This window comes from Pithys albifrons, chromosome 5 (assembly GCF_047495875.1).
Source record: "Pithys albifrons albifrons isolate INPA30051 chromosome 5, PitAlb_v1, whole genome shotgun sequence".
Classification (NCBI taxonomy): Eukaryota; Metazoa; Chordata; class Aves; order Passeriformes; family Thamnophilidae; genus Pithys; species Pithys albifrons.
In genome coordinates this window covers 1,898,803-1,923,619 of record NC_092462.1, presented here as the reverse complement: position 1 = coordinate 1,923,619, position 24,817 = coordinate 1,898,803, and the positions used below count along the sequence as shown (strand labels likewise).

At 49.2% G+C, this 24,817-nt stretch overlaps 1 protein-coding gene across 1 annotated transcript in view; it reads right to left on the bottom strand.

Annotated features, from left to right (window-relative positions):
* The window catches only part of FRAS1 (Fraser extracellular matrix complex subunit 1), a 116,661-nt gene that overhangs the window by 33,685 nt on the left and 58,159 nt on the right, over positions 1-24,817 (bottom strand). Inside the window, exons 17-29 of the mRNA XM_071555370.1 lie at positions 24,471-24,644; positions 22,183-22,323; positions 20,189-20,332; positions 13,723-13,875; positions 10,513-10,659; positions 7,547-7,693; positions 6,164-6,304; positions 5,944-6,084; positions 5,620-5,763; positions 4,499-4,760; positions 3,479-3,563; positions 1,541-1,861; positions 798-951 (exon numbers count right to left, since the gene is read on the bottom strand). Of these exons, the coding sequence (XP_071411471.1) occupies positions 798-951; positions 1,541-1,861; positions 3,479-3,563; positions 4,499-4,760; positions 5,620-5,763; positions 5,944-6,084; positions 6,164-6,304; positions 7,547-7,693; positions 10,513-10,659; positions 13,723-13,875; positions 20,189-20,332; positions 22,183-22,323; positions 24,471-24,644 (2,154 nt within the window). The remainder of the gene's footprint in view (positions 1-797; positions 952-1,540; positions 1,862-3,478; positions 3,564-4,498; positions 4,761-5,619; positions 5,764-5,943; positions 6,085-6,163; positions 6,305-7,546; positions 7,694-10,512; positions 10,660-13,722; positions 13,876-20,188; positions 20,333-22,182; positions 22,324-24,470; positions 24,645-24,817) is intronic.

Here is a 24,817-nt window from a genome sequence, read left to right as displayed (position 1 = left end):
TGTAGGGAATTCTTCAAGGTAAACTTTTGCTCAGTGGTTTCTAGAGGCAGATATTACCCTGAGCTCCTCTTAAATTAGGAGTTCATTATAGAATAGTCTCTTTTGGCAGTCAGATTCATAGAATCACAGAATCATAGAGTTGATTGGGTTGGAAAAGACCTCCGAGATCATCAAGTCCAACCCTTGGTCCAACTCCAGTCCCTTTACCAGATCATGGCACTCAGTGCCACGGCCAAGCTCAGCTGAAAAACCTCCAGGGATGGGGAATCCACCCCCTCTCTGGGCAGCCCATTCCAATCCCTGAGCACTCTCTCTGCAAAGAATTTCTTTCTGCTCTCCAACTTCAATTTCCCCTGGCAGAGCTTGAGCCCATCGTGCCCCCTTGTCCTATTGCTGAGTGCCTGGGAGAAGAGACCAACCCCCAGCTGGCCAGAACTTCCCTTCAGGCAGTTCCAGACAGTGCTGAGGTCACCTCTGAGCCTCCTCTTCTCCAGGCTAAACACCCCCAGCTCTCTCAGCCTCTCCCCACAACACTTATGCTCCAGTCCCTTCATTCTGCTCTCCCAGGGGTGTAAATCCACCAGGATTTCACTCCCACTGGACAAACACACGGGATCAGATGCCCAGGCAGGACAAAAGCACTTTGTTACTTTGCGTGGACAAAGATGAGCTTGGCAGCTCTTACCCATTGTAGTATTACAAGGAATATTCCCCCAAATGCTACTGGATGGGACCAAACACCATGGAAGAGGGGTGGCAAAGCTGCCCTTGGACCAGAGAATTCCAAAGAGGTTTACCATGTCTGGGCTGGTCCTTGCTGATGGTGTAGGTGATCTGGGAGTCGCGGGCACCAGGCAGCTCTGCGTGCAGGATGGTCCTGGAGATCTGGAGCATGCCCCCCTGGGGCACCCACACCAGGGCATTGGCCACCAGCCTGGGGCTCCTGGGTCCCTGCAGGCAGGGGGACAGCAGGGAAAAGCTTACTGGAATGTCAGGGAAAAGGAGCAGGAATTTCTTCTGCATCCCACCCTGGGCGTCTGCTTCAAAAGCACTTGTGCACCCTTCACCCGTATCCCTCAGACCCAATTCTCAGCCTGGAGAACTGACCCTGTCCTCTGATTCCTAATTTCCTGTTGCTGACCCTAAACCTTCCTGACCTGAGTCTCCCTCCATACTTTTGTTCTTTACCACCATCCTCATTCTCTCTGAGCATCCACCAAAATCTTTTGCTACTTGGTGGGCTTTCTAACCTCCAGATTATTCCTGTGGCTTTTTTCCCCCCATTTGAGTACTCATTCCTTATTAATTCAAGCTACCCTGAGATTAGTTCAGCTGGTTAAAACTTGATTGTAACAATGCCAAGGTCATGGGTTCAATCCCCTGTGTGGGCCATTGACTGAAGAGTTGGACTCGATGGTCCTTGTGGGTCCTTCCAACTCAGAATAGTCTGGGATTGTGTGAAATGTGGATGTTGGGACTGGATGCAGGAGTGTTTTCAGAGTTTTAACTTGCCTGCCAGGGCTCCTATCCCAGCACATACCTGGGCAGCAATGCTGATGAGGAACAGCACGTTCTGGAAGTGGTGCCCGTCGCTCACTTGCAGGAGCAGAGCGTCATCGTGGGAGGCAGAGCCGTCGTGAGCGTATCGCAGCTGCCCCCCAGCCAGGTCCCCCAGGGGGAAGGAGTGCACAGGAGAGTCCCCAGGGGCTCTGAGCAGCTGCCCATGCCGTGGAGGCTCCACAACCACGAGCACAACGTCCTGAGGATTGTCACTGTCCCTCACCCCCAGCAGCTCCTCTGTTATCCTGCCCATCTCCCCCCTGCCGACGAGGAGGGGCTCGTTCCTGAACACAGATGGGGCCTGGAACACAAAAGCAGCTCTGAGGTGGTTGCTAAAGTTTGGAGATGGGGTCAGGATTGAGGCCTGGAATGAGAAGTTTGGGGTTAAGGAAACCAGCTCGCTTCATCCCTGGAAATCTCCTACTTCTGAGCAGCAGAAAATCACTCTCCACACCTTCTCCCCCAGCGGGCACACCTAAGAATATTTAGTATTTAGACTGAATTAGTCACATTAAAAGAAGATTCTCAGGCCACAGCAAGCTTAGGAAAGGAAAAAACTTAGGATATTTATAGAGAAAGCATTTGATTTTTGTTAGCCTTTTTGAGATGACAGTACAACTTGGTATCATCAGCACCAGTAGTTACTTAATTCCTAAGTTCACCCACAGCCTTATTCAGCCTACATCAAAGATCAGCTAGAAGCCACATTTCTGCTGGTTTAAATTAGTCCTTTCCTTCTCTGTTGAGAAGAAAGTTTCAGTCTGCAGTGTCTATTGATCCCAACAAACATCCTTTGCCATTGGGAGGGAGATCCCACAGAGACAAGTCAAAGCCCTGGGGATGTTGATGCTGCCACATCACCTGGGCACGACTCCTGAGGGCCATTAGGGATCGACAGGCACAACCCCTGCCATTAAACCTCACTCCTGCATTCTGGGGCAGCCACTGCAGCTCTCACTTGGGGGAACATCCTGCTGGGGCAAACAGGAGCTCAGTCTGAGCAGAGATGGCAGTGCCAGCCACAATCAATGCACACACGGCAGGATCACACCCCACAGTTTGTCTCACACTTAAGGACAAACTAGAACACTTCTCATTTCCAGAAGCTGTGGGAGTGACTAATATGGAATATAAATTGCTCATGGTGGGGATGGAGGCTGAGCCAGGCTTGCAGGCAGGAGGAAGTCAGCACTAAAAGAGTTCTTTTAAAGACATTTAATGCCTCTCTGAGGATGTAAATGGGCCTTAAGAGGAGCAGATTCTCTTTTGCACCTCTATTTGTTAAAATAAGCCAAGTAGCCACAACTTCTGACGGAGCTTTCCACTCTGGGAAAAGCTCAGAGCAAGCTGAAAAGGCTCCCTGGAAACCTGGACTCTGTTAAGGTGCCTGTGCCACCTCTGGGGTGAAGCTCCCCCACAATATCATTCCACAGAATTTAAATACCCAAAATACAAGACAGGGACACTTGGCAGTGCCATGAGCATTTGAGAGACACACTTTAAATAGCTCCTGCTGATTTAATTCCCAGCTGGGCTAGAATAGAGCATTCAGCTTGAGTGTCAAAGCATCCCTGCCATGGGGATCAATCCTGCCTCAATTACCCTGCACTAAGAGGCTGCCCTGCAGCATCCACAGATCCAAGGGATAATCACAGCAGCAGGAACTCCTTAGCCCTCCCTGATAATTCTTCTATGATTGCACAGCTGCAATTCCCTGCACAAGCAAAATGAGACAGGTCAGCTTCTTCAGGCAGTTCCTCAAGTCCCTTCTTCCATGTGAGTCTTGGCTGCCCCTCCTAAGGGAGAGCTGAGTCTAATTTGCCTGACCTGGAATTCCAGCTCCTTTGTTATCCCTGCAAGAAACCAGGACTCCAAATGGTACAAAATCAGGGGCTGTTTCCAAGCTTTGTTACGTTACCTGTGTTGAAAATGCTTGAATGTTGATCACCTCAGAGTGGGAGAAGGATTGTTCATCACTGACCTTCAAGGAAAACTCTCCTTTCCTAAAACAGTCCCCAGAAAGTCAAAATACAGGATAATATAATTAATAAAGTGCTTTTGCAGCATTCTATAATGAGAAACATATTATATATTCAGTAAAAATGACTGGCTCAATGACAGAAGCTTTAACTCAAGTTCTTTCAATTCTGTTTTTATAGTATTCTTTTCCTGAGGATTCACAACAGTCACAACATGTAATGAAATACCTTTAGCTATGTAATAACACACCCTCATTTCCCTTTAATTAATGTTATCCACATAGGATGGCATCTCCAAGATAAAGTGCCAATTCTAAATGTCAGCTCAAGAAAAATGTCACTGATCTGGCCTTGGAACAGAAGCTCCCACTTGCCAGGATTTTTCCTTCCCATTTACTTTTCAGTGATGCCACCCAAACCCAAGCCTTGAAGTTTTAAGTATGAATAATAAATAAAGCAATATTTAGTCATAAAGTAACTCTGTTTCTCAAGACAAGACTCTGAAATTTCATAGTGACTTCCAGGCAGACAAAAACAAAGCAGGATACAGCAACACATGCCTGCAGTCCAGGGAACACCAGCCAGCCCTTGGCATCAGCACACCTGCAAGTTTCCTCACACCAGAGGCAAATGATGCCAGAGAGCTTAGTGGTGGCACCCCTTGAGCATCTTCCTAACCAGAATTTGTTGTAAGGATCAGGCTAACAGGCCAGTTTTACCCCACAGCAGCACAGCCTGAAGATGGCACAGATTCCTGCACCCCCAAAACACAGCAGGTTTGTTGTCACAGTGGCCTCTTATCCCATAAACTGGGAAGTTTTGCACCATCAGTTACACCATGAGAGCACAACAGAGATAGAGAATTAAGGGGTGAGCTTTCCCCAGAGGAAAGCTTCCAAGGGAGGAGGGAATACCTGTTCCAACTGTTTCTAAGGCAAGAGCTGAGAGCAAAGCCTCACCTGGCTCTGTCTGCGCTGTGCACAAAGCGCACCCTCCTCTCCTGCACATCCCTGCAGCTGAAGTGGTCGCCGGGGCTCAGGGGCCGCTCCTGCCCGCCCAGCACCAGCACCAGCCTGCCGTTGGAGGGCACACTGCCCACGTGGAGCAGGAGCTGCCCCGGGGCACTGCCCGCATCGCACGCCCGCAGCGCCAGCGGCTCCACCCCGCCGATCCCCACGGAGAGGGCGCTGCTCGCACGGAGCCTCCAGGGTTGCTCCCTGGCTGCAAGGAAACAAGGAAGAAGCATCACTTGTGGAGTCATCACGGGCGGTGTGGGCATCCTGCCTGGCAGCACCACTGCTGTGGGAGCAGAGCAGACCCTTACAATGCCCTACTCATCCCTGACCCAGGTGGAAAAACAGGATCTTCAGGAATTGCAATCCATCCCAAACCCCACCATGTCCGTGGCAAATCACTTCCCATCTTGATTTCCCCCACACAAAACAACGTACTCTGGCTTGCACTGCAGACAGATTTCACAGAATCACTTGGGTTGGAAGAGACCTCCGAGATCATCAAGTCCAACCCTTGATCCAACCCCACTGTGATCACCAGATCATGGCACTCAGTGCCACGGCCAATCTCACCTTAAAAACCTCCAGGGTCAGAGAATCCACCCCCTCTCTGGGCAGACCATTCCAATGCCTGATCACACTCTCTGTAAAGAATTTCTTCCTGATATCCAACCTAAACCTCCCCTGGCAGAGCTTAAGCCCCTGCCTGCCCTCTTGTCCTACTGTTGGTTGTAACTCCTCATTTAGAATAAGGAGAGAATAAGTAACAACTACAGTTGATTTAGGAGGGGAATTTCCCCCAAGATATTTTGTCATTTGGTTCACAGTGATGATAAATGATGCTGCTGGAAAGATGTGGCTCCACACTTAGCCAGGTAACCTCAGGTAGAAAACCACGTACCTGCACATCTTATGAAACCAAAAAGCTGGAGAAAAACAGCTGCTGAGTTCCAAGAGGAAAAGACAGAAAACTCATTTGCAAAAATGAACTGAATGAACACTTCTTCTGGCTTCAGCATCTGCTGGACAACTGCCAGCTCAGCCTCTTTCTCCTGACAGACACTCACCTTCTTCACACTGCCTGCTCCGGGCATTGCCATAGAAACCCTGGCCACAGGCAGAAACACAGATGTGGTTCTTCAGAAACGTGGTGCTGTCACAGAGGTGGCACAGGCTGTCACTGTCACACTCCAGGCACCCAGGAGGACAAGCTGAAGCAGATGGAAAGCACAACCCCACTGAGACACTGCAAAACCTCTGCACCCACTGGTACACTGAACAGAAACACTGCTATTTGTCTTTCCCACCTGACAGAAATAGTCAAAAAAGGGGCAAAGCATGGAGGAGATAAGAGCTGCCTCATTTGACCACTGCCATCACATCACACTTACCTGTGCACTTGTGCTTGGCATGGTCTGCATAATACCTGTCCCCACACTTGGGAACACAGTGAGTGCCCAGGAGGAAGAAGGGGGCTTGGCACAGGCTGCACTCGCCTGCTTGGTGACACTGAAGGCAGTGCTGCTCACACCCTGAAAAAAAGCAAAGGGTTCAGCCCCACACCACGTTGGGGACAAGCAGGGGAACATTTCAGAGCCCAGCAGAACTCACTCTGGCACGTGTCTGCCTCCAGGTAGAAAGCTGCAGGGCACTGCTCCACACAAGCCCCTTGGTGGAGGACGTGGCCCTCCATGCACTGCAGGCAGTCGGTGCTCTGGGGCCCTTTGCAGGCATTGCAGCTCCAGTCACACTCTGCAAGGAAACAAAAGCCACTGCAGGGCAGCCCTTTCTGGGTGCTTGCCCTGCACAAGGGGCACACTGTGGCAAAATCAGCCCCAGGAGTGAAGAACACAGTAAAACCTGTTAAAACACTAAAAAAAGAGAAAGCAAGATTTGTACTGAGTGGATTTATCCCTGAAGGAGCAGTGCTCCCTCTTTGGCAACGTGGAGTTTGTGGCTCATTACCAATTATTCATCCAGCTCATGCTTTCAAAGGACTCTGAAACAAGATGGTATCCCTGTCCCTCACAGCCTAAAAGTGCCTCTGGAAATTCCACTGGCTGGGAACACACCAGACCCAGCTGGGATCAGACCTGCCTTCACTTCCCTTGTACTATCCCCCCTCCAGTCTTCAGCAGGGTCCCAACCACTCCCACGTGCCCAAGGACTCCTCAGGCTGCCACCACCTTTTCCTCACTTCATTCCACTATGGAACACTCTGCTGGGGAGTTCTGCAAATCTTTCAAGCCACGTGTCTGTGACCAAGGACTCCTCAGGCTGCCACCACCTTTTCCTCACTTCATTCCACTATGGAACACTCTGCTGGGGAGTTCTGCAAATCTTTCAAGCCACGTGTCTGTGACCAAGGACTCCTCAGGCTGCCACCACCTTTTCCTCACTTCATTCCACTATGGAACACTCTGCTGGGGAGTTCTGCAAATCTTTCAAGCCACGTGTCTGTGACCAAGGACTCATCAGGCTGCCACCACCTTTTCCTCACTTCATTCCACTATGGAACACTCTGCTGGGGAGTTCTGCAAACCTTTCAAGCCACGTGTCTGTGAAATGATTCCAACCTGCTGTTGCTGCAGCCACCCAGTGACGCAGGATTTCCTAAGACAGAGGGAGGCAGGTAAGCAAGCACAGGAGGCCTGACAGACACACACCCTCCAAGAGCCTTCTCCTGGCAAGCTCCCTCTTTCCTCAGCTGACCCGTGACTAAAGGAATTGCTGGGCCTGACCCCTGCAAGCTTGGCTGGCTCAGTTACCACATCATTTACAGCAGAGCGATTTGCAGCAATCTTCTTCCACTGAACAGGCTCAAGTATGTGACAGCTCACAAAGAGAGGAAAACTGCAACACCCTGCAAGGAACCTGCCACTGAACAATTTCCCCCTCTTCAAAGCAGCCACCTGCCATGTAACGGATTCCCAGCCAAGGCACTTCAAGTCTTTAAGCTTTTTTCTTTCTGGAAAGCAGCAATGTGTTTTTCACCTCTGCAAGTCTTGCTGGAGAAATCCAGGTAATACTGCTGAGCACAGGTCTCATCCTGGCACTCTCCAAAGAGCAGGACCTTGGCTGGATCCCTGCAGGACGTGCAGCTGGAGGCCGAGTCGCAGCTCCAGCACTGGCTGCTGCAGGCTGGGGGAACACAAACACAGCCAGGGTCATTCCTGAGGCACCAGGAAAAATCCTGCTATCCTGCAGCCCTGCTCCTTCTCTTGGCCTCTCTGAGAAACACCTGCAAAGGTTTGGGAGTTTGGGCTTGTTATGTTCCTTTTTACAGCCTCCAAAATGTCTCTTTCTATTTGGAGTATCTGCTTCTTACTCTCCTCTGGACAGGTGAAGGTAAAACTTTGATCCTGAGTCCAAATCCCCAAAGAAGAGCTTTGCCTGCTCCTGGTTTTCTAATTTCCTTTAATCAATCTGTGTTTCATACAATTTTTTACCCAGAAACACAGAAATTTGGAGAGCAGAGCAAACTGCAGCAAAGCTTGGTGGGACCAAAGGCCCATTTAGTTTCACTTACCATTTCCACCTTTTTATCTGAAATTCTGGAGCTGCAGGGAGCAACAAAGATGCCAGGAAAAAAATAACTCAGGGAATGACTGAATCTCAGATCAAAGTCCAGAGGTTGAGAATATTTCAACTCACCTCTTTGATGTCCAGGAACCAAACTTCTCAGGAGGCTGCACTAACAGCCCAGGTGCTAAATACTGACATGTTAATTCAAGACACAGTTTTATAACCAAAAAACCTCCAAAGACCAAAGTAAAAGGGAAAATACCCACGTGGTTCTCATCGAGGCAAGAACTCAGTGATCTTCCATAGAGTTAATTGTTTTAGTTCATCTAAAAGTGTCACAGAAGGCTTGTGTTTTCCTGAGGTACAAATGATTTCCAGCAAAATGTGCACCTGAGGAACCCAGTAGCTGTTTGTAGGTGCCAGTCTCATTCCACATCACTTAAGAACACATAAAAAAAATCACTATTTCTAAGTGCTACAAAGAACTAACTAATAAAAATACTGTAAAACATTCCACATGAGGTCTAAATCCATGGAAATGAGGTTACCCAGGGGGGCATGCCAGAACAGAAAGCAAAAGCTATCTGAAAGCAACCTTGCCTGCTTGTTTTATCAGCACGACCCCATATCTGCATTTTCAAACCCATGAAGGACTTGTTAAGCTTTGTGCTGTTCCTGGGCCAGGATGTTGTTGAGTTTAAAAATATCTCCCAGAGTGCAAAGGTGCACTCAGCATCTCCCTGAACTTCATTCCAACCCCGAGTTCCTCAAAGGTGCAATGAGACCAAAATAAACGTGGAGGAGAGACCCAATTTTCTCAGCCTAACAACCAAGCTCTGATTAAACAGCTTTCATTGCCTCCAAGTGGCAGCTTCCCAGCAGCCTGGGACAGTTTAGATCTCCATGGCTTATCAGCAGCACTTGAAAAGGCACAAGGGACACTTGGAATGACAAAAATCCAACGCACTTGGCTTTGAGCCTCCTGCTCCAAGGATTACAAACACTTCTCAAAAAGCCATTTGCAGTAAGGAGATTAGAGAGGCTGAATTTGCTTGCAAAAAAAATCTATTTGCATTTGAGCCCCTGAACCAAATTCAGAGAGGGTGAAGGTCTGGGGAAAATTCCACATCTACCTTGATATCAGTCCTGAGGTCTCAGGAAAGTTCCACATCTACCTTGGTATCAGTCCCGAGGCAGCAGCTCTCAATAGGAAAGGTTTCATTAGAAAAGGGCAGGTTAATTTGTTAATTGGGAAGGGAGACATTGTGGTGCAGTGAGCAATAAGAGAACCCAGACTGCAGGGGAAAACAGGGAGTATTTTGAAGAGCTTGTAGGAAACTAGTCAGGACAGTGAGAATCCTTTTTTTTCATTCCTATTTTTTATTACTTTCCTTTTTTCATTATTATTGAGTAGCCTTTTTTTATCCCCTGCCAACAGAATAATGGTAAAAAATCTTGCAGCTATTTCCCTGAACTTATGTGAGGCATCTCCATTTCTGCTGATCAGATGGAAATAATAGTTCCAGGAGAACCATCTGTTTCACCAAAAGGCAGGTAAGGCTGACAACCACATTGGTTTCCTCCTTCAGGACCTCATCAGTGGAAAAACTGGGGCTGGATAGGAAGACACTGATACCTTTGCTCAGTGCAACAGAGTTGTTTTATCATAAATCAGGAGCACTTAAATCAGGACTTCTCTCATCTGAGGGTTCACTCATTTTTAGGTGTGTGTATTACAGTGGGACAAATCAAGCAGGGCTTTTTCCTAATTTTTATGTCTCTGGGCCACCATCATTTTGCATTTTGGAACATCAAGCCCAGTAATTATCCAGGAGCCACCCAGGGCCAGAGTGAACACAGAATAATAAAGGAAAAGAGAAGCCCCAAGAGACTCACAAGGGATCACAGAATAAAACTTAACTGGACTTACCAGCAGGTCAATTCCACCAGATCATAAGGAGGCAACAAAATCAGCAGCTCAGCTCAGCTCAGCCAGGGCTGTGCCTACCAAGCTGTACCTTGTTTCTACTGAGGTTTCCCATGTGGAAAAACAGACATAAATGCTCCAGCACAGCTCTCATAGCATGTACTGGCAAGTGGTGCAGTGGGAAAGGGGTTTGTCTTAGAAAAGATTAATCAAAACTGGCCTCAACTTGTCAACTTTTCACAAAGCCCAGAGTCCACCCCACACAAACTCTCCTGCAGATTTTCCCAGTGGGACCCAAACCCTCTTGTCTTTGGGGTCAAGAACAAAGCTGCAACTGTTTCCAAGCCTCAGCCCTGCTGCAGGCTCTGCTCATCACCTCTGTCAACTCACATCGGGCCTTCAGGCACTTGAAATCTCTCCTTTCCAGGCAGCAGGAGCAGCGAGCAAAGGGACAAGCAAAGGCATGTGGGGAGAGGAGGCAGGAGGGGTGGCTGGGAGGGGCACTCACGTCTGCAGGTGCCACTGTGGTCCCTGTAGTGCCCTGGGGCACAGCCCGGGGCGCAGGAGCCGCGGTGGGACAGGACCAGGTTGCTGGGGCAGGAGGAGCAGGCCAAGGGGCCCTCGCCGGTGCAGGTTCCACACGAGGGGTGACACCCTGCAGGGACAGCAAGAACAAGGAAAAGCAGGGCTTGGGATGGTTTCACGAGGCTCAGAGTGGTGATGTCAAGCACTGGGAGCCCTTGGTGGGGCTCAGTGCTCCTTCCTGAAGACTCATATCCAATGGGCACAGCTGCTGCCTGTCCCAAAAACCAACACAGACACCAGAACCTCCAGGCACCCCCTCCCCGTTTCCCTCATGCCTTTGCAGCCTCACCTCATAGAATCATAGAATCCATTGGGTTGGAAAAGACGTCGGAGATCATCGAGTTCAACCCTTGGTCCAACTCCAGTCCCTTTACCAGATCATGGCACTCAGTGCCACGGCCAAGCTCAGCTGAAAAACCTCCAGGCATGGGGAATCCACCCCCTCTCTGGGCAGCCCATTCCAATGCCTGAGCACTCTCTCTGCAAAGAATTTCTTTCTGCTCTCCAACTTCAATTTCCCCTGGCAGAGCTTGAGCCCATCGTGCCCCCTTGTCCTATTGCTGAGTGTCTGGGAGAAGAGACCAACCCCCACCTGGCCAGAACTTCCCTTCTCTTGTGCTTCTTCCTCTGACTGAAGAGATTTAAAATATCACAGTGCACGAGGCCAAGGCACCCTATTAATTTCTCCAAAGAGGGTAAATACAGAATTATTAGTCTGTTTTCTTTCTTGACAGGCCTTTACCTAAAGATCAATGCCATTATTACAGCTATCAGGTCAAATTAATCATGAGTGAGGGTGGGCAGAGGAATCAGAGAAGAGACTGCACTGAGCTGAGCTGGGGATCTTAAAAGCCAGCACAGAATGTCACACGAGCTCTGACACAGCCTGAATAATGCAAAACTCCTTTGAAATGAAACCTTTAAGCCAAAAGGAAGAAATGTTATCCCAAGGTTTAAATTTCCAGGAAGGCAACATCTGTCTCTCAGGGGGCCTTTCCAATGAAGTGACACAGAGAATATTTCATGGAGCTCCGAGATCTCATTTGTCAAAAGCACGTAAATAAACACACAGCTCTTGGAATGCTGCAGAGAAGCTTTGAAATATTACCCATCAGTTGTTAGACTGGATGAGGAAATGCCACTTCCTGCAAAGGGAACATCTATATCTTAATTCTTAATGCACTGGATTTCTTGTCTTGATTACTTTGTCTGAAACTGCAATGCCCTTTGCTCAGCTTTGGGCTTAACCACGTCTGTGTCAGCCACAGAACAAGAGAAGCAGCCTCCTTGCTTCCTCTGAGCATCCAGGGAATATAAAGCAGCTCAGACAACGACTGGAACACGAAACCACACCACCAACAGAAAGTGGAGGAGCTGCAGGGATGGGTTATAAAATAAAATGTGCCACCGGTGCAGCTGAGGGAAATTGGCTTTTTGTTTTTGAAGCTGCTACAAACGATCACCTCTTGGGCCATTACTGGAGCAAGACAATCCCCAGTGAGAGCTCGGCTGATGTTCCATCTCAGGGCGCAAAATACCCTGAGAAATTCCTATCCGTGTCCTGCCAGCCGGACAAAGCCTCCCCATTAAACAGGAGCCACTTCATGGAACATCTCTGAATTAAGAGACAATCAAATCCAACAGAATAGAACAAAACTCTTCCTTTTATTCAGCGCTGGGAACATGGGGATAATTCCACCATAGACATGTTCAACCAGACTTTTGTGTTTCCAGGTTTATATACTTAGTTACAACTGAAAACTCTCCCCAAAGTTAAGGAGAATATTTTGGGTGACTTTTAACAGATCTAATGGGCTGCTCTAATCTCTGCAGCTTTATATTTCCTTTTAACTAAACAATGTTAGAGCTTCAAGCTTCTAACCTAGACAGGTTTTCTGATTTATTTCTTACTGCTCAGCTTCTAATCTAAACAAGGTTTTGGTTTATTTCTTAAAGTTCAGCTTACAGCTCCAGGGTTAAATTCCTCTTTGCCTAAAGCTCTGCCTGGTTAAGAGAACTGACAGACTTGGCTACAAGCTAAAATCAAAAATTAATATAAAACACAAAGTTAGTACAGGTCTGATTAAAAATTAGTAAAGACCATTATGGTTTTGAGGAGAAGGGATGGCACCTATTTTATTTTCCTGAGGGGTCCCTGTACCCTCTCCCAGAGGTGCAGTTGGTCTCTGCAGCCCCCGGGGCAGTGCAGGGGGCACTTCCCAGTAAAGACCATTATGGTTTTATGGAGAAGGGATGGCATCTATTTTATTTTCCTGAAAAGGGATGGCATCTCTTTTTCTGAGGGGTCCCTGTACCCTCTCCCAGGAGTGCAAGTGGTTCCTCACAGCTCCTGAGGCACTGCAGAAGGTACTCACTAGCAAAGACCATTATGATTTTATGGAGAAGGGATGGCACCCGTTTTCCTGAGGGGTCCCTGTACCCTCTCCCAAGGGTGCAGGTGGTCCCTGCAGCCCCTGGGGCAGTGCAGGAGGTACTTACCAGTAAAGACCATTATGGTTTTATGGAAAAGGGATGGCACCCATTTTTCTGAGGGGTCCCTGTACCCTCTCCCAGGGGTGCAGGTGGTCACTGCAGCCCCCCAGGGCAGGGCAGGAGGTACTCACTGGTAAAGACTATTATGGTTTTATAGAGAAGGGATGGCACCTATATTATTTTCCTGAGGGGTCCCTGTACCCTCTCCCAGAGGTGCAGGTGGTCCCTGTAGTCCCCAGGGCACTGCAGGAGGTACTTACCAGTAAAGACCATTATGATTTTATGGAGAAGGGATGGCACCCGTTTTCCTGAGGGGTCCCTGTACCCTCTCCCAGGGGTGCAGGTGACTCCCTGCAGCTCCCGGGGCAGTGCAGGAGGTACTCACTGGTAAAGACCATTATGGTTTTATAGAGAAAGGATGGCACCTATTTCATTTTCCTGAGGGGTCCCTGTACCCTCTCCCAGGGGTGCAGATGGTCCCTGTAGTCCCCAGGGCACTGCAGGAGGTACTTACCAGTAAAGACCATTATGATTTAATGGAGAAGGGATGGCACCCGTTTTCCTGAGGGGTCCCTGTACCCTCTCCCAGGGGTGCAGGTGGTCCCTGCAGCCCCCCCGGGGCAGTGCAGGGGGTACTCACGTTGGCAGGCGCCGCGCCGTGCGAAGTGCCCCGCGGGGCAGTCGGGCACGCAGCGATCCCCCAGCAGCAGGTGCCGCACGTTCTGGCACTCCAGGCACACGCTGCCCGTGTCCCGCAGGTTGGCCACGCACCGGTGGCACGAAGGGTGGCAGTCTGAGGGGAGCAGGGAACAACAGGCAACTGTGAGCATGGAGGGAGCTCAAGGCAAACAACAGAGATGGAATTTTCAGAGTCTCATCCTGCTATCTGGGGAGCAAGGGCCAAACACTGCAATTCCAAGTGTCTGCAGGAGAAGGGACCAGAAATTCCCACAGCCAAGGAAGATTCCTTTCCTCTTGCCTCATTCCCATAGAATCATAGAATCATAGAATGGATTGGGTTGGAAAAGACCTCCGAGATCATCCAGTCCAACCCTTGGTCCAACTCCAGTCCCAGATCATGGCACTCAGTGCCACGGCCAAGCTCAGTTGAAAAACCTCCAGGGATGGGGAATCCACCCCCTCTCTGGGCAGCCCATTCCAATGCCTGAGCACTCTCTCTGCAAAGAATTTTTTCCTGCTCTCCAACTTCAATTTCCCCTGGCAGAGCTTGAGCCCATCGTGCCCCCTTGTCCTATTGCTGAGTGCCTGGGAGAAGAGACCAACCCCCACCTGGCTATAACTTCCCTTCAGGGAGTTATAGACAGTGCTGAGGTCACCTCTGAGCCTCCTCTTCTCCAGGCTGAACACCCCCAGCTCCCTCAGCCTCTCCTCATCTTGTGCTCTTCCTGAGCATCACAACGTTTTCACTTTGCCTCCCTCCTGCCTCATTCAAGCATCCTCTTCCCCATCCTTAAGAGAGCTCGGGAAAGCTTTGCACAAAGCCAGCTCCAACCTCTTAGCTTCCCAAAACCCCTCTCTGATTTTAGGTGTCTCTGCCTCTTCACTTCCCAAAACCCTTCTCTGAATTTAGGTGCCTCTGCCTGCAGGTTTACCTTGAACTCCACTGGCAACCCTTGGAATTCACCTCCCTCTGCTCTCACTGTGGAATAACCACGAGCACAACCTGTACAGCTCCAGGACCTTCTCCCTCATTCCTGCTGTTCAGACTTTCCCACACAGAGGAGACATCCACACCCTGAGGAGGCCACTGCAGCCCTCAAAGCCAAGCCAAGAGCTGCCTCTCAGTGCCTCAAAACCTTTTCCTTTTCCCAGTTTTCTGGGCAGCACACGAGCTCGTGTCTCCTGACCCCTGCCTGAACTCAGGTGCTTCAAAAGGTTTGACAACAAGCCTTTTGTGAGCACAAAGGTGCAGTGTAAGGCAACCTGGAAGCCAAATTAATCCTCATTATGGTAATTCAGGAAATTATAAAGGAAATGACGACTGTCTTGAAAGAAATGTAATAATGAGGCTTGATTTGAGTACCTGGCCTCTTGTCAGGTCTGTTGTTGAAGGTTCAACTTTCTGTCTTTTGTCTCTGGTGACAGCAGCACTGCAGATTGGGAGGCAATCTGATTTTACAAGCTGAAGACAGGGAGCCTGGGGGAACTGTGCATCCACCCCTGCAGGTACCACAGGGACTGGGGTCTGACCCCACAAACAGCACAAAACTGAGACAGATTAAAATTAGGGTGTCCAAACAACCTGCTGTCAATAACCAGATTCTTCCAAACTAACACTGCAAATCTAAGTATTTACCAAACTACATGGTGCTGCTGCAGCAGAGTTTTCTCTTCACAGCCTCTATTTTTGCTCCTGTGTAAGGAAAGGGTTTTCTCAGTTACTGCTTTGGGACGAATCAGCCCCATCACTCTCCTGTTCCTTTGCAAGCCTGGAGATCAAAAGCACACAGCACCAAGTGAAAACCCAGAGCTGAGGCTCGTGGTGTAGCTGAGGGACATCGGGGAGCGAGTGGGAGAGGGAGGGAAGAACTGAGGTGCTTTGTTTGGGAAAAGATGATTTCAATTTTTCACAGCAGGCTCCCTTTGAAGCCAGGACTAACAGAAGGGGGGTGTTTTCTCTGTGCTTCTCATGAACACCACACAGCTCCATTTGTTTCCTGCTTCTGCCTGTCAATCCCCTCTCCAGCTCAGCCAGTAGGCACCTCACTGCCTGTGGGGTTTGGGGGTTTGGAGGCTTCACATCCCCCAAGTAGTTAATTCCTTCAGACTTCTTCCAGTATTCCAGCTGGACTCTTCACCACCTTGCCCAGTCCCAGTGCCTGCCACTGCCCAAACAAAGTATTCTCCTGCTTCCCTTTCATCTGGCTCTGATTTCCTCCTTGTCAATTCACCTCTATGCCAAAACAACCCCAATCACCTTCCCTGTCACTGATCTCCCTATAAAGCAATTTTCACTGTTAAGGAAAATGGAACTATTTACACAGATTTCCAGAGTTACTTTGACTTCCACACACTCTTTAGCTTTCTCTTAGCAAATAAACCAGGAAAACAGTGCCCTTCCTATATGGAAAGTATCTATTACAGATTGTTCCAAGACACAGAAGGCTGTCTGGGGAGACAAAATCATCCCTGAAGTGTTTGTGAATGGTTATAAAGGAAACAAGAGGCATATCTCCCTCTCAGCTCCAGCACTTGCTAAGCAATCACCCACTTATGTTATTTAAACACACCTCCCTCCCCTCTCAGGGGCTCTTCAGAAAAGCATTTCCTGATGCCAGTTGTGTGCTGTACTCTGAGATCCACAGCAGAGCACGACTCCAAATCAGGGCTGAAAACACCACCCACCTTACAGGCAAAAAGCCTCTGGTACCTCACAGCAAATCCAGAGGGAAAATCAGTTTGGTTGGGCCAGAGGGACACCCAGCACTGAGCAGGATTTTTGGAAGGGGTTTCTTGCCTCTGTTTTCCAAGAGTTTTGCCTCAAACCAGCCAGGGGAATTATGGAATAGATTGGGCTGCAAAAGACCTCCGAGATCATCAAGTCCAACTCTTGGTCCAACTCCAGTCCCTTTACCAGATCATGGCACTCAGTGCCACGGCCAAGCTCAGTTGAAAACCTCCAGAGTTGGGGAATCCACCCCCTCTCTGGGCAGCCCATTCCAATGCCTGATTATTCTCTCTGGAATTGGCTATTCCTGTGCAGAGATTGTGTCAATATACATGGAATCATAGAATGGATTGGGTTGGGAAAGACCTCTGAGGTCAGCAAGTCCAACCCTTGATCCAACCCCACTGTGATCACCAGCCCAGGGCAGACTGCCCTGGGCTGGTGATCACAGTGGGGTTGGATCAAGATGTGGTTGATTCTCAGTCAGTGCCACATCCATAGAATCATAGAATGGATTGGGTTGGAAAAGACCTCCCAGATCACCAAGTCCAACCCTTGGTCCAACTCCAGTCCCTTTACCAGATCATGGCACTCAGTGCCACGGCCAAGCTCAGCTGAAAAAGCTCCAGGGATGGGGAATCCACCCCCTCTCTGGGCAGCCCATTCCAATCCCTGAGCACTCTCTCTGCAAAGAATTTTTTTCTGATCTCCACCTTAAACTTCCCTTGGCAGAGCTTGAGCCCCGGGGAAGTGCAACCATGGCTGCAGGGATCTGCCTGCATCCCATGGAAGGGTGGGAGCTTCTCCAGGCAGGAGAGGGAGGGCAACCCAGCTGGATGGTGCCTGGCACACAGGAGCCTGGATCAAAGCAGGGAGATGAGCCTCCCTTTTCCTGCCCTGGCAGCTCAGCTGCAAACTCCTGCAGGAGGCTGCAGCAGGGACCAAGGGGAGCTCAGCCCCCCGTTCCCCTCCTGCTCTGCTCAGCCAAACTCCAGCTGTCTGTGAGGAAATCACTGTCTCTATAACAGGACAGCAACAGCTCATTAATTTTACAAGCAACTTGTTGTCAGAGTGTTCCTCCTGGAATTTTAAGAGCAAGGCAGCAAAGCTTGTTACAGGCACCCTCCTGGGTGAGCTCTTCTGGTTCAGCTTTGAACATTTCCCCTCTGCACACAGCCTAGGAAAGCCCAGCCTGTGCAACATGGGGACTGGGAGTTCCCTTGCAAGGAAGATGCAGCTGGAAGTTTAGGCAGGACCTTGGGGAATGCTGTACCAGTGGGTGTTTGCAGTTTTCTTTCACACCAGTCCCCCTGGATTTTACTAATTGCTTTCCATGCAATCAGGAAAAGATCCATGGGGAAGCTTCAAGATCAACAAGGAAACTTGAGGACAGGCCTCTGATTTATCCAAATTAAAGCAAGGGCAGGGGGTGAGGAGCAGGTCAACACTTTGAGCAGTGGTGCTGTGGGGTGAGGAGCAGGACAACACTTTGAGCAGTGGTGCTGTGGGGTGAGGAGCAGGACAACACTTGCAGCAGTGGTGCTGTGGGGTGAGGAGCAGGACAACACTTTGAGCAGTGGTGCTGTGGGGTGAGGAGCAGGACAACACTTTGAGCAGTGGTGCTGTGGGGTGAGGAGCAGGACAACACTTGCAGCAGTGGTGCTGTGGGGTGAGGAGCAGGACAACACTTGCAGCAGTGGTGCTGTGGGGTGAGGAGCAGGACAACACTTGCAGCAGTGGTGCTGTGGGGTGAGGAGCAGGACAACACTTTGAGCAGTGGTGCTGTGGGGTGAGGAGCAGGACAACACTTGCAGCAGTGGTGCTGTGGGGTGAGGAGCAGGACAACACTTTGAGCAGTGGTGCTGTGGGGTGAGGAGCAGGACAACACTTGCAGCAGTGGTGCTGTGGGGTGAGGAGCAGGACAACACTTGCAGCAGTGGTGCTGTGGGGTGAGGAGCAGGACAACACTTGCAGCAGTGGTGCTGTTTTTCAGACTGGGGACTGCAATGTTTCCTGAAGTCAACTTGGATGAGAGGGACAGGAAAACCAGACTGTTTTCAAACTGGGAAAGCAAACCCCACACAAGCTCTGAGACTCAACAGGGCTTGGCTAAAGCCTCAAACACATTCCTGTACAGACACTTTAGCTGTAAAATAAAATGAATCCACGGAGCACTCTCAGAGAAGACTGGCACAGATTCCTCGTGCCCAAAACGGAGCTGAGAAACTCATTGATCTCTCAGAACTCGAGGACATGATGTCTTTCTTCTGCTTACACCTGAAATGCTTATTTGATTAACTGCTGCAAACAAGACCTTGTTTTCTATTCTATTAACTAGGCAAATGTTCCAGTCCTCCTTCAGGTAACATGTACAACAACACCATTAATTCCCAGGCAATGGTTTCAAGAGACAGGAGGTTTTCTCCAGCCTGTGTGAAAGATATTCCCCTCCAGGTCCATAAAATATGGCAGGAGGCTCCAATGCCCAGCAGGCCCTTGGAGATGTAACACAATTCTTGCTGGAGGGTCGGGAATTAAAGAGAAATGGGAAGATAATTGTAAAAATATATTGCTTTGGGAGGCAAAGGAAAAAGCTTTGCTAGATTCTGATGCAAATCATATCTTATGAGAGTGTCAGGGGTTTTAATGTTCTCTTTTATGGGACAGCTGCTCTTTAACTGGTAATTAATAACTTGCAAGGGCAAATTTAGCATTTCAATCAGTGCTGAATGAGAAGAATGAGGGAAACTTAACAACCTGGATGTGGAGCTCTTTATCTCCATCCTTTGCTTAAACACCAGACATAAATTAAGCCTTCTCTCCTGTTCTGAGGACACAGACCCAAACCACTCAACACTGACACATTTCTGCTTTGAGAAGACAAGTCTCCAGAGAGTGGCATCTTTTTTTCACTGAAATACTGAATCATTTCCAGATTGTAATTATTTCACTGTAGGAAACATCTTGATTCCCCAACTGATTTCCTAAAGATATGTACAATACTTTTAGGGTATTTTCCTACTCCTCACACACTTTCTTTCCCCTCTTCTCTTTGTCTGTGCAGACAGAACAATCATTGCCATTTAAAGGGAAGATGAAGAAATGGTTCATGGAATTAATGTGCAGAGAGCAAAGAAACGAGTCTTTCATTAAAAAACCCACCCAAGACATAGAGGTAAACAAAGAGAGGTCTCTGTGAAGGGGAATCATATTAAACTGGGAACAATACCCTCTCAATGGATATATTTATTACTTCTAATGCATTTTTCCCTTTCCTTAGGGCTCCTTATCTCATTTGGAACTGTTAAGCCTAGATTAAGTCTCACACACCACAGCTTTTCTTGAGAAAGCAAAAAACCAGCTTGATAAAGCTCAGAAACTGCTGGAGCAGTTCCCAGGATATGTTTATACATGTCCGTGTGACGGATTAGAAGAGATTTTTCTTTTTAAACAGATAAAATGCAATCAGTGGTTTCAGATGATGGGCTTAAGTGCAGGCACCAAGCACCCACCCCACAGAAATCCTATTACCTCCCAAAAATGCACACAGCAATGGAAAAAACTGCCAGTTTTCCTTCAGGGCAAATCCTGAACTGCTCCTCTGGATCACAGATGTTCCCTCTGCTGAAGCTGGGAGCTGTGGAGCAGCAGGTTAGTGCCCCAGATAGACAATCCCAGGCCAGCTGCTCTTACTCACCCACACAGTATCCCACCAGGTTGAGGTACTGCTCTTGCTGGCAGCTGGTCCTGCAGCTCCCACGGGCCAGGCTGGCGTGGGGATGGCAGGACAAACACTCCCCGTCAGAGGGGCCGCCGCACGTCCTGCAGGATGGGTGACAGGCTGCACAAGGAAAGCAGCTCCTGTTACACTCTTGGGTTGCCCCCCTTGCCCTCTCCCCTCCCCAGAACACCAGCTCCTATAGCCACTTACTCCTACAAAACATGGACATAAAATATTCCAGTGTCATCAGGGGCTGTGGTTTGGAAGGCTCTTATATCCTCATTTCGAACAAACAAGATGAGGAATGAGTTGTCAGTTTCAAAAATGTGATTTGTTCCCTGCATTAATCAAGGTATAGATCCACACACAATATAAAATAGAGAGAGACTGGCCCTGCCATTCCTCCCTCCAGCATGTGCTTGTGCCTGTAAGAAAGAGAGTGGGATGCACAGGAGAATTTAATTTATATTAAACTTCTCTTGGGACTGTGGCAAGAGTTTGATATACAAGAGAGGAAAACTGAGGACTGATTTCTCCACAATGCCCTCCATGCCAGTCTGTCTGCTAAAAGCCCAACAAAAAGGTGGCAGAGGAAGTGGCTAAGAGTGCTGCTCAAAAATATCACACAGACTGCTTCTGTATCCTTCCACCTTTAAACACAGATGCCAGATTTCCATTCCACACATCTGAGGGAGATAAAAATACTACAGCTAAGAATCAGCAAAAATTCTTAAAAAACACCTTTAAAGCTCTTTATGATTAAAAGCACAGGGCTTGAAAGGTGCCACTGAAATTGTGTTTCCAAGACATTTACATAAGGCTGAAGCAGCACTCAGCAGGTACCTCAGCTCTGTGGTGGCAGTTCCCAACCTCACAACTGATGATTCCTTACAATGCCTTGCCAAATAAATCCATTTAGAGAGCTGCTCCTGGGCTGAACAAACTGAATAAATAGAGCAAAGGACTACAGAAGAGGTTTCTCTCTCCAAACTTGAGACTTTGCCTAATAAAAGCATTTTATTTTTTGGTGTTGTCCAGTAAAGAATTTTGTTCCAGAGCACATTGGCTACAAACACCATCACAAAATCGATTGGGTTGGAAAATACCTCTGAGATCATCAAGTCCAACCCTTGGTCCAACTCCAGTCCCTTTACCAGATCATGGCACTCAGTGCCACGGCCAAGCTCAGCTGAAAAACCTCCAGGGATGGGGAATCCACCCCCTCTCTGGGCAGCCCATTCCAATCCCTGAGCACTCTCTCTGCAGAGAATTTTTTTCTGCTCTCCAAGTTAAATTTCCCCTGGCAGAGCTTGAGCCCATCGTGCCCCCTTGTCCTATTGCTGAGTGCCTGGGAGAAGAGACCAACCCCCTCCTGGCCAGAACTTCCCTTCAGGCAGTTCCAGACAGTGCTGAGGTCACCTCTGAGCCTCCTCTTCTCCAGGCTAAACACCCCCAGCTCCCTCAGCCTCTCCCCACAGCACTTGTGCTCCAGTCCCTTCTCCAGCCTCGTTGCTCTTCTCACTTGGGTTGGAAGAGACCTCGGAGATCATCAATCCTTGATCCAACCCTACTGTGATCACCAGCCCAGGGCACTCCGTGCCCTGGGCTGGTGATCACAGTGGGGTTGGATCAAGACATGGTGGATTCTCTGTCCCTGGAGGTGTTTAAGAGGACACTCAGTGACACATCCAGTCCCTTCTCCAGCCTCGTTGCTCTTCTCTGGAATCAAAAGCCAAGTACCTTCAGGGAAACAGTCCAGAGGAGCAAAACTGATGATGATTTATAATTCCAGGTGTACATCTCTCTCTCCCATTAGGAGGAGGTTCCATTTCCTGCAATTGGACTACCCTGTTCTTCCCTGGAAATACTTAACCAGCCCTACAGAAATCCTAAGGACGCTGAGGAGCGGCCCCAGCAGGAGCAGGGAAGGAATGAGATCCCCGCGGGCAAAGGAAACGCAGCCAACTCACCGGAGCAGCGACCCCTGCGGCCGAACAGCCCCGGGGGGCACTCGGACAGACACGTGCCTTCCAGCAGGACGTGGGAATCCAGGCAAGCCGTGCAGTCCCGGGAGGAATTCCCCACGCAGCTGGCGCAGGAGGAGTGGCACTCTGCGGGGAAGGGGGAAATGAAGGCACAAATTCAAATCAGGGCTGGCTGAGTTTGGCTGTTGCTGTCCCAGAGCACGGCCAGAGTGGTGCCTCCTAAAGGGTGACAGGAAGGCACAGGGCACAGCCCTTGGAGACAGGGAACAAGCACAGAAAGCTGCAGGCTGACCCTTTCTTTGCACCCCCACAATTCATTACTGAAATGCAAAGCTGAGATCACAATGCCACAGGATGCTCTTGTCCTCCCTGGGAGAGCTCTGGGGGTTCTACAAACTTACCAGATGCTGAAATCCCCTCTTGTTATCACCCTGCAGTTACTCCAGGAAGGATTTTCTAACCATCATGGTTATCAGGAGCCATTCTGGAGCAAACAGCCACACAGAGGGGGACTGGCCACCCAAAGCAAATGCTCATCCAGCAAGAATGAAGAGTGCAGTTCAAAACTGCACTTCTTCACCTTTTCTGGTACTGACCCTACTTCAAACCATCTTAAACTGAGCAATCTGACTAAATAAATATATAAACTCATTAGCTAAAAACCTCCTATTTATTAGAGCAGTGACTGGAGGCCTCAGGTTCCACCTCATGAGCTGAACACAGAGACAGATTTCTGGGCTCCAGGGAGACAAGACACAGGGCTGGAGAAAAGAGATGAAATTAAATAAATTGATTTATACAACCTATCTGTCTGCCAGAGAGACCTTTAAGGTCCCTTCCATGACTGTGTGAAACCAGCCCTTTACCCTGCATATGAACATGCCTCTGTCCTGCACAGGTAACTCAGTGGGTTTGCTTTTTCCAAGGGGTGCACCTACAAACTCTGCCTGAGTATTTCACAGTGAGGGCTCCAAAGTTCAACATCTTCAATGTTCACCCCTTTCTGCAATAAACCAACCCCCCATTCTAATGCCATCATTAACACAGCAGAGCTGTGCTGGAATTCTTGTCATGATTCAGAGCTGTCAGCTCTGCTCAGGCCTGTCCACCCACCTGAGGTAGGGATATATATATGGGTTCCTTCACTCAGTGTCTGCACCATGACCTGCACTCAGCCAGAAAAACCCACTTCCCACCAAGGAACAGCCACTGTCTGGACTGGAGGCTCTACACCAATGTCTTCAGGAACCAGCCCAAAGCACTGGACACTTTATGGTCACTGTTAAAAGACAGAACTGTTCCACCAAAAAAAAGTGCCACTTCTTTTGCAATATCTCCTAAGGCAAAACATGAGCTTGTGCAGATTCTTTCCACAGAGCTGAGGTGAAGAGATAAAATCAAAACAAATGGATTTTGAAGCATGTCCACTTTTAGAAAATGGGGGGGTTTTTTCAACAGGAAGAAACAGTCACAGTAATGTTGATACTATTTGATACTACTGCTTTACTTAAGGGCTGTAGAGTCACTGTCTTTGTGACTGGTGGGAAACCCATGATAGAGACCAGTCATATGTCACATGTCCAGTCCTTTATCCATATATCCACAGAGACCAGTCATATGTCACATGTCCAGTCCTTTATCCATATATCCACAGAGACCAGTCATATGTCACATGTCCAGTCCTTTATCCATATATCCACAGAGACCAGTCATATGTCACATGTCCAGTCCTTTATCCATATATCCACAGAGACCAGTCATATATCCCCAAAGGGCATCACATCACCCTCTTTCCAATCTCCAGCCTCCATGGAAATGCCTCCTGCTTGGCATTTCAGGAGCAGTGATGGCACATGTGCTGCAGGGCATGTAGCAGAAGAGCTTCCTCAAAAGCAAAGAGTGCTCTGGGATGTCTTGACCTGCTCCAAGGACTAAGAAGGAGACAGCTCTGGCTTTTTTGAAAAGGATTTAAGCATTGATCTTGCTTCAAAGTAAGTCAGTGCTAAAAACCCCGTGCCCAGCTTCCAGGAAAAGAAAGCAAAGCTGAGCTGAGCTGTGCAGGTTTGAACACAGTGATTTAAAAAAAAAATACCTGGATCCTTTAGTCACAAGTTGCATGTGGCCTGTTTTCCCTCAAACAGCCTAGTGTGTGGCACTCTGTAAGTCACAGTTCAAACGCTCCTGGCAGGCACGAGGCAGACACAGGAGCTCACAGGATCAGACATGGCACAGCTCCCCCTGCACAGCTCCGAGCTGTCCCCACCCATGCTCACCTCTGCAGACTCCTGTGCTGTCCACATGGAAGTGGGGTTGGCAGTGGGAGAGGCACAGGCCGTGGGGGGCTCCCTCCATGGGCAGGGCAGGCTGCAGGACGTCCTCGGGCGTGCGGCACTGCAGGCAGCGAGTGGGGCCGGGACCGGAGCAGGAGCGGCACGAGGGGTGGCAACCTGGGCACGGGGAGAGCCATCAGAGACACGGCCTGCACAGGGAGCAGGGCAGGGCAGGGCTTCCCTGGGAAACAGGGCAAGGCAGGGCCTGCCCAGGGAGCAGGGCAAGGCAGGGCTTCCCCAGGCAGCGGGGCAAGGCAGGGCTTCCCTGGGAAACAGGGCAAGGCAGGGCT